At 33.2% G+C, this 11,592-nt stretch overlaps 1 protein-coding gene across 1 annotated transcript; it reads left to right on the top strand.

Moving 5' to 3' along the window:
• Positions 1–250: 250 nt before the first annotated feature.
• Positions 251–8,500, top strand: LOC119568815 (bromodomain-containing protein 8-like). The gene is made up of 11 exons (XM_037917252.1): positions 251–387; positions 4,466–4,559; positions 4,850–5,043; positions 5,463–5,595; positions 5,775–5,884; positions 6,056–6,216; positions 6,980–7,108; positions 7,256–7,400; positions 7,644–7,750; positions 8,166–8,304; positions 8,419–8,500. Exons 1-11 carry the CDS (start codon positions 366–368, stop codon positions 8,460–8,462), a joined length of 1,278 nt encoding a protein of 425 aa, XP_037773180.1. The 5' UTR covers positions 251–365; the 3' UTR covers positions 8,463–8,500.
• Positions 8,501–11,592: the final 3,092 nt, after the last annotated feature.

Genomic DNA, 11,592 nt, shown 5'->3' with positions numbered 1-11,592 from the left:
ACACACACAAAACCACACACACACACACACACACACACACACACACCACACCACACACAAACACCCCGCACGCACACGTACAGTATATACGTATGCACGCACGCACTCATTACATTTCAAGAATCGAAGTATTGTCCGCGAGAAACATATCCAACACATATAATTGCGAATTACAGTATTTGAAGCAGTGCAATACTGTATAAAATGTCCCAGAAAAATCAACACATTCAGCACATAGAAAAACATATCATTTGTTCTCAGCACACACACACACAAATTTATTTCTATTTTCATTGATAAGTTCAAAGATTTGTTGCAGCAAAGTCTGCCAAGTGTGCCGGATCCACGGAACAGTGTAAACAAACATGGCAACGTCGTTAGAGGAGCGTAAGTTGTCATCAATTTGAAGTTATTGGACATTTTTTACATTTTTAGGATATTCACTACAGGGAGAAACTCAAGATAGGCGCAGTTTTGTATCATTTAAGAAAGGAAATGATGATTCTATGTCTTGCTTTGTCAATATGTATACTACCGTAGTTAGTTGTAATTTGAAGGGTATTTATCAAGTAATTTGACCAGAATTTAGCCAGTAACGCCTAAATATTATACTTTGAACAGGAAACCATTCGTTATTGATTATGCTATCAACTTAAGTAAAAAAAAAATTGGCGAATGTATTCCCAGTTCAAAAACCAAAGCACCCACATTGACATTCAAAGCGAGATGGTAAATATTCAGAAATCCTTCGCATGTCCTATCACGACGATAGAGGTCAATGGATTCCTCTCACTTTCTACCCGTGTATGTAGAAATTATGGGAATTATTTACAACAAGTCTCCAACTCAAGGCAACAATCTTGGGGATCCAGAGGAGAATCATGGGTGGGGGGGTGGGGGGGATATGGCTGATTTCACTCACAGAAGTTATTTAGAAAAATTGGAAAATTTATTGTGCATGTCAACCAAGAGTACAGTAAAATAAGTGTATGGATTGGTTACCTTGACGAAAACTAAGACTTTTCATTTATGGCAAAAGGTGTGCAAATCAAAATTAAGGGAGATGTAGAACCGACCCCTTCATAAACATACAAAATACCACAAAAATCACAGTATTAATCAAAGATCTTCCAATCCCCCTCCTGATACTGTGTTTTCCTATTGGAGGTTCTGCCCCCAAACCCCCTCCCAATCGCCGCTGGCTGTACATTTCAAGTTACAAATTGGGTTTACCTTATGGTTGAAATAAGGTCAGCTTAACCCTTTCCTGACGGGTAGTATTCATAGTGGCCCGGGCTCCGCTGCTGGGGGCTTATATCATCGCTCTAGGATATTGTATTTTCAGTTTTCATTATTTTCTAAAGTCTCTACTTGCCAAACTTCCTGATAAGTTGAGACTGAAGGGTATTTTTGTTGTTATATAGACTCCATAGTTGATCATTATTCAGTCTATAGTCTGAATAAAATAAGCAGTGTGCGGCATCATGGAATTGAAATCATCGGTTTGTTTGTTTTTTTTTTTTTTTTTTTTTTGCATAGTAAAAATTAGAAAGTGTTAAAAACGACTTAATCACACTTTCAGTGGCAGAAAAATTATATTTTGCCGTGATTGCAACAAAAAATAAATCATGGCATCTCCATACGTCCACCATGGCATGTACATACATGCCCCCGGCAGATAGTCCCACCATGCCATGACATGTGCGTACATGCCACCTGTTAGGAATGGGTTAAACAAGTTTATTGTATTTCACCGAATTAAGTATTATCCCTAAGATCAGAACAATTTTAGTAAGAGACCAATCATTTTCACCAGAATGTTGGGAAAGACTTCAGAAACACAAGTAGCACTGTAAATAAACTCCACTATTGGAATGAACAATGAGGACTGTGACAGCAAATCTATCAAACTTGACTGTAGATGGCTGTGCATGTGAAAGTGTCGATGTAACAAGCATTTTCAGAAAAAAAAAAAGCCTTACATAAGACTGTTGACCACATTATATAACTAAGGAATGGATATTTAATAAATATGTATTTCTATATAATTTTATGTACATCAAAATACAGAAATACATTAAAAGTATAATGCATTTCTGAGAAATTGACTATGATTATGACTATGATAGTCAAATTGAAAGGTGCTGTGCCTCCTGCAACCCTACCTGGGGGTTTCTGCCCACTAATCTCTGTCTTGGAAGACAAAGAATCCACCACATATATATAGCATGAGTGAGAGTAGGACAGACTTGGCATTGGGTCCTCCTGCATGTTGGTTGTATGCTCTATCTGGCTGTGAATATCTTGAGTTTTCCAGGGTGTGGGTTGGGGGGCTGCAGTCTTCCATAGGTGGTTCACAAGGGGCATACCCCCAGCATATGACTATATATTAGCCAATTATCTGTATATTAATCATATTCTACCTTGCAATTTTCCTGGTACCATTCAGACCTTTCCAGGCTATTGGGGTCAAGATTAGTTTTTTTTGGGTGGTTTTGGGGGGTTTCATGGCAAATGTCTTATATATTATATAGGTGAGTGAAAGAGAGTGAAAGAAATCCATAGACATCACTATCTTAGTATTTGGTCATGCAAAGGTATTCTGAACATTTACCCATTTACAGATATCTTTATATAATAAATATTTGATTTACATCCAGAAGTTGCAGATGCGCAACCATTAGTTGGCAAATTTAAAGTTTTGTTGCCACATTATTCTTGATGCTTCAAGAATGTGCTTTAGGTATGGGTGAATGACTAATAGAAATCCCTTTCAATGGGAATAATGTCCCTGCTGATGTAGTGGTGACAGGTCAGGCTTTTCCATGGTCTGAACCTGTCATTGCCTTTGCAACAGATCAGTTGTTGCAAAAAGAGGGAGGTTCAGGGAGGCTTTTAATGAAAATTTCTCACATCTATTTTCTCTTTTTTAGATGTTGATAAGCAATAATGACAGCAGTGGTAATAATAATAACCCATCATCCTCTCAAATCCTGTTTTGTAAAACCAAGAACTCCCTTATTTGTATTTTGAATCAGCTATGTCAGAAAAATAATTGTAGAAGTCATTGATATTGAATCCATATTCCTGTACTCTTTACAATGTATTATTTGTCCCAAACTGTATGTATTCGAGCAATAGTAATAGCAGTGATAATGACAGTAAGTATAATTAGAAGAAAAAAAATATTGGTGATGATTCTGATGATGATACTGTTGATAATTATGATAATAGTGACAGTAACTAAAATAATGATGAGTGAATGATAGTAGGCTATTCCAAAATTAGGCTGGGTAGAAGTACTTGAATGGCAAAACACTCAAATGTATTGAAATTATTGTTTAAAAAAATGGATGTAAACCAAGTTTATTGACTGGATTTCACCTCCAGGTTTGAAGGTGAAATACAGGAGGATTTGAAATTGCTGCTTTATCTTTCAGTAAGCCATGCCAGCTTAGCATTTAAGACCTAATATGTTTCTTTGGCTTTCTTTCATCTTGTTTTCTTTTGCTTTAGGCTATCAAGTGAAGCAGTCATTCTTCATCAGTAATATTAAATTTGCTTTAGGCTATCAAGTGAAGAGTCATTCTTCAATTTTATATATTTATTCCTTATCTTTCACTGGGAAATCCCTGTCTATTATAGTTTTCTTTTGTGAATTTTGTTTGCACATAGATGGCTCCACAAGTGCTCAGCTATAAAGGGGACAATTACTAGGCCTACACAACCTCCCCTGATTTCCCTTATCCGTGATTATTATTATTATTATTATTATTGTTATTATTATTATTATTATTTTTTTTCTTCAATATAAAATATAAAAGAATAATTCTGTTTCAAGAATAATGGTAAACAGGTGAGATAGGTAGGACTAGTGACTTATCACATGTGGAGACATCTTTGTATAAATTCACTGAAAAAACTAAACTCACAGTGGGCATGGTATGTATGTACATGATATCCCCACCAACAGTGGGTTAAATTAGGTCAGCTTGCATGAAGAAGGAGGCCACCAGGAGGCAGCAGCTCCCTATGTGCATTTCGAAATTTGGTCAGGGCAGAAGAAGTAGGCTGGGGAAGAAAAAAACTGTGGTGCTTCATATGCAATAGGTTCTTTCTAAAATGGGCAAATCAGAAATAATAAAGAATTGTTTAATAAGCAAAAGCCTATCCTAACATTATGTAGCAAAATTATTTACACAAGATTCAGTAATGCATAGCCAGAATTCCTACCTCGATAACTTAGGAACCTCATACCAGGTGTGATACACAAATGTAATGCACATTTAGATAAAGAACTTAAGTGTCCTATGTGATTTATGGCATACATTTTGGCATGTACTTTGTGACCTCTTCCATTGCACATGCTTGCATTGTTTTCTAAATCTTTACCATTTCTTTAATTAAGCTTGTGTTTGATACTGAGAATAATATATACCTAACAGATATTCATCAATAATTTCAGGCCTTAAACTTAAGCAGTATCAAGTCGATACATGGACAACCAGAGAACAGCTATGTCTTGCATCAGCTGTTATGCGCAGTGGCGACCAGAACTGGTAAGATATTTAAACTATATATCTTAAGTTATCTTTGTAAATAAAGGTAATGTAAGATGTTTCAATTTTAGATTATAAAGTTTGTATCCTGCTCATAATGAAAATAGGGTGTCAGTTTTTAGGTATTAATGGTTGTTTCATTCTGGTGATAATTAGATACTTTTTCTAAGATAACATATAAATATTGTAATATTGTAATGTATGCTAAGACAGGAAATAGAACCTAAATGTATGTGTATGTGAATATGTATATGTCTATTCATAAAGGTTTGCATTGTTTCTTTTTGTAGGGTTGCTGTAAGACGCAATATAAAGATGCTGACTAATGAAGCAAGTCGACCTCCTGACTGGTATTCAACAAAAAACTGTGCTCTACAATATGCAAAATTACTAGAGTGTGTAGACACCCCAAAAAGAAAGAGGGAACGTGGAGATGCAAGCAATGAAACACCAGGGGAAATTGTCACCAAAATGTTAAGTAAACGTAAGTTGCATGGCAAGTTTGCTGCTAAAAATATCTTAAGTTTCCTGATAATTTAAGTGACAGGTTTATTGGATCAAAGTATCAAAATTCATTTTAGATTTATTTATTTATATATTTATTTATTATTATTATTATTATTATTATTATTATTATTTTTTTTTTTTTATTATTATTATTATTATTTTTTTTTTGTAAGTGACTACTGTCTACAATGTTTAGTTATTTGTTGATAATATATATGAATGAGGAATATGAATTGGAAGATGATAATCATGTGAGGAATTGAAAAAAAATCACTTAATTAGATGGTAGCATACTTAACAATAATGCATTGTCAAAAATAAGAAATAGTGGTCAGAGAAATTAAGATGACTTTTATAATAAATATCTATATCAAGTTTGGCTCATTGTTTTATCAGAGCGTGTAGAAGAGCTCCGTGCAGCTGAATCAGAGGAGCGAACAGACTATAACAAACTGAGGCGGGAAATACAGCAACTTGAGGATGGATTACTTGATAACCAACTTGATGCTTTTTGGGAGGAATTACAAAGGTGCGGTCTTATGTAGAACATATATGGGTTCTATTGACTGTGGTAGACAGTAATGGAGAATGCAAGAATGGTTGTGTTTGTATTGTTTAGTTATTTGATAATATATATGAACAAAGAACATGAATTAAAATATGCTAACCACAAGAGAAATTTGAAGGTGATTACTTTGAAACGTACAGAGAAAGAGCTGAGCAGGAGGAAGAGGAAAGGAAGCACCAACAGTGGCTTAAAGAACGTGAGGAGAAAATAACAGCAATCCAACAACCTTTGAAACACCAAGGCCCAAAGGGTATGTCATATATTTGTTAGCTGTATTTTATTGGGTACATGTTCAGTTTATGTTATTGGATATGCTGCTCTGTATTAGACTAGACTTAAAAAAATAACTACATGATATGAGGAATATTTTTAAAGAAGAATTTGTTTATATAATGTGTGTCCCTTTTTCTTTTGCCATCAGTACCAGTACTGCCTAACAAGAAAAAGCAGAAGCTGCAATGGCCAGGTAGCTCAGGAGGATTTTCAATGGGTAGAAGAAACAGCGGGGTCTCAGAAACTTCATCTGAGGTTGACAGTGCAGTTGACAGTCCAGAAATAAGTGAGGCTGTAACTGAAAGTCCGGTAAGTGTAACGGAGAAATGGTTGATATCGTTGGTGTTGTTTCATCCTCTGTTGGTAGAAAAATTCATCATTTGTTTCTTTTGTTAGAATCTGCCATCTTTAGGGCTTTGAACAGCAAAGCTAACAGAAATCACTTTCCATTACAGTCCATGTTGACATGGACTGTAATGTGCATTTATTTGTAATGAATGGAACCAGATATTAGTGTGTGTGATGATATGATTTGTAAGAAGATATAAGTATGGAAATTCAAATAGGTAACAGTCACAGCTTAGTTAATAATTACATGAATTACATAGTTATAGATTATTTATATACTGTCACATGATGATGGTTTTCTGTCATTTAAGCACATACATTAGGAGATAAATTTGTATATAAGTTCAGTAATTTAGTTGTAATTTAAGGGTTTCTACATGTTTTATACTTTTATATAAAGTTTATTAAGAAGAGTAGTTTCATTTAGGCGTTTATTTTTGGATATCTTCACCGACATGGTAATAGCTCTCCAAGAGATTTGTCTTGCTACATAGAGCTAGCTTTTATATCTAGCTCTAGGAGTTCCTTATTGTATGTGGTTTGATCCCACCATAAAAGATTTAATGTATAATTTTGACCATTGCAGTTGTATGTTAAAGTCCATTTGAATCATATAAAATCTTCAAGAGAACTGAATTACTATAATTCATTTCTGTGAATCCTTCTCAAAGGAGGCAGTAGGAATTCACTGATTAAGACTTAACCATATTTGCTCTCTTTACAGGCTCCAGAAGAAAGTGTAACACAAGAACCGGAACCAAAGCCAACACCTCCCTCTCCACTGTTGTCTTCACTGCTCAACAAATCTCCTATCACTAGTGCATCAGGATCCTCTACTTCTCCTTTGCCTCAGGTTAGTAGCATGGTGGAAATAGAGCAGAGTATATGGTATTGTGTTGACTACACGTATGGCTGATATATATATGAATAGTTAGCCAGTAAGCAGATTGTAAGTGCTTTTTTGTTCTTATGTACTTACTTATTTATTTCATATCACCAGTTGAATCTTGGCAGCAAAAGTGCAAGAGGTAGCGGGGTGTCTCCAGTATCAATGGCACTTCAAAACCTGGTTAACTCTGCCATCTCAGGGACAGATGCTAACAAGGACACTTCTGCAAAGACCAGTAGAAGCCCAAGCTTATCAGGTTTTAGTCTGAATAGTTTTTACTTACATTATGATATTTGAATATATATATATTTTTTGTTTCAGTGATAGATGTATCCATTCAGACTTCTGCTGTGGTCATTCATTGTGCACCAGTGATTTTTTTCTTTTCTCAAGAGATATATCCTAATGATGCCATCTATACATTCCTTTTGCCTGGCTTTAAGAATTTGGATCAAAGTGATTTTGCTATCATATACCTTATCAGTGTCTTGCTTTGTAGGATCATCAACTTTGTCACGACTTCTAGACCTGCTTCCAAGCAATCCAGGAACTGCACTGCCCAGACTACCTGATATTAGTGGACCAGTAACTGAGACTAAAGATGAGGTGGGTTAAGAAAGGGTGCAGTGAATTGATGGTGAGCATAAATACAGTAAGCTTTTATGCAGCTTCATTCTGATGTAGGTTTTTGTTAATGCAAAGAACAAATGCTGTTGCAGTATATTCAAGAAACTACAATTTATTATTGTATCCATATGTTGGATAGACATTTTTTTGTCATATCTTTGATTTTTCAGATTCCATCCCCATATTCTGAATTAAGCCTTAGATTGCTGCCAACATGACAAACTGTATTCTGCCATCTTTTATTCCCAGATGTATTTGGAAAATGTATGATAGCCAAGGCAAAAGGATTATCAGAGTTATTGAGAGGAAAGTTGTATTTTTGCAAAAGCATAGCTTATGTAGTTCATCTCGCTATCCCTAAGTTGAAATAACCAATGTAGTCACAACATTGCAGGACAATAGTGGAGATTCCACAGCACAAAAAAATGAGGAAGAAAAAAAGGAAGATAGTAAAGACTGCCCAAATGTGGAAGAGATCAGAGAGAAAGAGCAGAAACCCAAGGCAGATGAACTACCTAAAGAAGATGATACAGGTGAGTTTTAATGGTCTCATATTTATGAAAAATTGTTGTAGTGTTTGGTTATAACTTCATCTTTTTGATGAAGGAAAACAAATCTATATTACAAGCAATATTTACCTTGTACAGCAGAAGCAATGGAGGTGGAAGAGGAGCAAGGAGGGCAAAGTTGAAGAAATCAAAATGGAAATGCAAACCGAGGGAAAACAAAGGTGAACAAGGTTGGTTTGCCAAAAGTAGATTACATTTTCTTTAAAAACAACATACAAGTCATTATGATTGTTGTGACATAATTTCACTGCTTTTATTTCATTAGTGATTCCATGGGAGAGTCTTGTAATTTACTTCATTTTCAGTGGCAGTGTTGCATGTACACTATCAAAAATTAATATTATTATTTTTTGCTGCTTCTTTTATTTGTTTTTAATACTTGTGATATAGAAATATGGTACTCTATACAGCAGTTGTATATCACTTTGATATATTTAATATATATAATTATCTATGTTAGCTTTGCAAAAAGAAAGTTCATGGGACAAAAACAAAAAAAAAAACAAAATCCATTTGCTGTTTTTGAAACATTCCAGCCACTCTTTTAAGACTCTCCGGGTAACTTACTGTTATTTTCCCTCACTGACTTAAGAATGACACGTTTGATGTTTCAATAGAACTCCAAGAAGAACAGACAGAGAAGCTGAAAAAATGAAACACTGAAGGAAGAAAGGAAAACGTGGAGAGCAAAGAGACAGAAGAGGTTATGGAAGACGCAGTTCATAGTACAAGAAAAAGCAGAAGAGAAAGTGAAAGAATCAGAGGTAAGAACTTTTAATGCCTCATATCAAAAACACTGTGCAGAACTTTATATATGTATATATATATATATATATATATATATATATATATATAATGTATAAATATGTATATATATGTATTATATATATGTATATATGCATATATATATGTATATATGTATAATATATTTTGTATATATGTATACATATGTATATATGTATATATATGTATATATATATATATGTATACATACATTTATATATATGTGTACATATATATATGTATGTATACATATATATATACATATATATATAATACATATACTATTTATATATATATATATATGTATATACATACATTTATATATATTATATGTATACATATGTATATATATGTATATATATGCATATATATACATATATATATATGCACAAATTACATATATATATGTATAAATATATATATATATATAAATGTATGTATATACATATATATATTATAAATGTATGTATACAATATATATATATATACATATATACATATATACATATGTATACATATGTATACATATATATATATATATATATATATATATATATATATATATATATATTTATATTTATATATATGTGTGTGTGTGTGTGTGTGTGTGTGTTTATATTTATTTATATATATATTTATTTATTTATTTAAGATGGTCTTATTGATGACTATGGAATATGAGAAGTTAGATATTGAACTTTATATAAAAAGAGACTATTTAAGATTTTATAGGTTATGTAGATAAGTAGTACCTTAACATATTGTTGTTTTATGCATTTCTTATTATTTTGACATTATTTTCATATCTAATAAGTATTAATGTCTTGATTTTGGGTAAAGTAATACATTCAATAGACAGAATGTGAAATAACATGTTCATAATATTGGATAAATGTTAATCACAGTTACTAGCCAAGTTGTTTTTAATTGATTAGATAATGCTGTTATTCTTCTCAGTTATTTTTAGCATAAGAGCATATACTTCTTGATTATCATCCAGTGACTGTAGTCTATACAGTAATTAGCCTATGCATGCTTAGAATTTTATATATAACATCAGTATTTTCAGATTTTTAGAAGCTAATGGAATGTAGAAACTGAACTTCAGTAAAATTTTGATGTGACTAAACTATATTCCATCCAGAGCTAGTGTCATTCAAGTTTCATTTGCTGTTGCATCAGAAAAACGTTTCAAGAACATTATTTTGTATTAATCATCTTTAGCTTTGTTGCATATTCATTTTGAAATGGAATCATAGCTATTTTTTGTCACATTTTTGAAGATAAATATGCAGCATGCATCATTTATCCTGAAATAAGCTATGGCTGTAAATAATTTTGTGTTAATATTTGGTTTTTAAACAGTATTATTTGCAAGTGAAAAACAAAATAATTATCGTTGACTAACATGACTCTTAGTAATGATAATCTCTGAAATGCATGCCATTTTTCCAGGTAATTTGAAAATAGAGCAAGTGTAGTTTTCTTCCAAATTTGAAAATGATTTATAATATATTTGTTCTTTTATTTTTGTATTAAAAAGACCCAGGATTTTTTTCTGCTTTCTTCATCATCTGATATTGAAAAAAATGTATATGAAAAGTTAATTGAGAAGGGGATCTGGCAGAATTTTGCAGTTGGAATAGTGGAAGTGGAATAAACAGGGTGTTACCTTTTCACAAGAATATTGTGGGATAGTTTAATGACAAGTATTTACAAGGTTTTTTATCCTTCCTCCATTATAATTTCATATAGCTGTAAGATTTGTACCTCCATCATACTTTCTTTTATAAGATTCATGTCTCCATCATAATTTCATTATAAAGATCTTTAGAATATGTATATATATATATATATATATATATATATATATATATATATATTTTAAAATAATTTTTTTTACTTTATTATTTTTTTGTGTACTGAAGGTATTTTTTGTTTTGATATTGAATAATTCATCATGGAAACCAATCCTACCTTATCTACGAGAGAAGGGGAAAGACCAGGGAAAGCAAAGAAAACCCACTATTACTGCTATTTTTTGTTGCTCCCCTTCATCTTCTTCTTCTTCTTCTTCTTCTTCTTCTTCCCTCTTCCTCTTTTCCCCTTCCTCTCCCTCCGTCCTCTCCCTCTCCCTCTCCCCTCCCCTCCCCCTCCCTCCGTCAATCCCTCCCCCTCTCCCCTCCCTCTCCCTCTCCCTCTTCCTTCTTCTTCTTCTTTCTTCTCTTCTTCTTCTTCTTCTTCTTCTTTTTCTCCTTCTTTTCCTTCTCCTTCTTCTCCATCTTCTTCTTCTTTTTCTTCTTTCTTCTTCTTTCTTCTTCTTTTTCCTCTTTCTTCTTTCTTCTTCTTCTCCTCCTCCTCCTCCTCCTTTCCCCCTCCTCCTCCTCCTCCTCCTCCTCCTCCCCCTCCTCCTCCTCCTCCTCCTCCTCCTCCTCCTCCCCCTCCTCCTCCTCCTCTCCCTCCTCCTCT

The sequence above is a fragment of the Penaeus monodon genome, unplaced genomic scaffold (genome assembly GCF_015228065.2).
Source record: "Penaeus monodon isolate SGIC_2016 unplaced genomic scaffold, NSTDA_Pmon_1 PmonScaffold_10945, whole genome shotgun sequence".
Classification (NCBI taxonomy): domain Eukaryota; kingdom Metazoa; phylum Arthropoda; class Malacostraca; order Decapoda; family Penaeidae; genus Penaeus; species Penaeus monodon.
The sequence above is the reverse complement of the archived record's forward strand: the minus strand, read 5'-3'. Positions and strand labels throughout refer to the sequence as shown.

Coding starts and splice junctions, on each gene's coding strand:
- LOC119568815 (XM_037917252.1), top strand. CDS start 366: ATGGCAACGTCGTTAGAGGAGC. Junction 6,217..6,979: donor AGGCTGTAACTGAAAGTCCG/GTAAGTGTAACG, acceptor CTCTCTTTACAG/GCTCCAGAAGAAAGTGTAAC. Junction 8,305..8,418: donor ACCTAAAGAAGATGATACAG/GTGAGTTTTAAT, acceptor TACCTTGTACAG/CAGAAGCAATGGAGGTGGAA.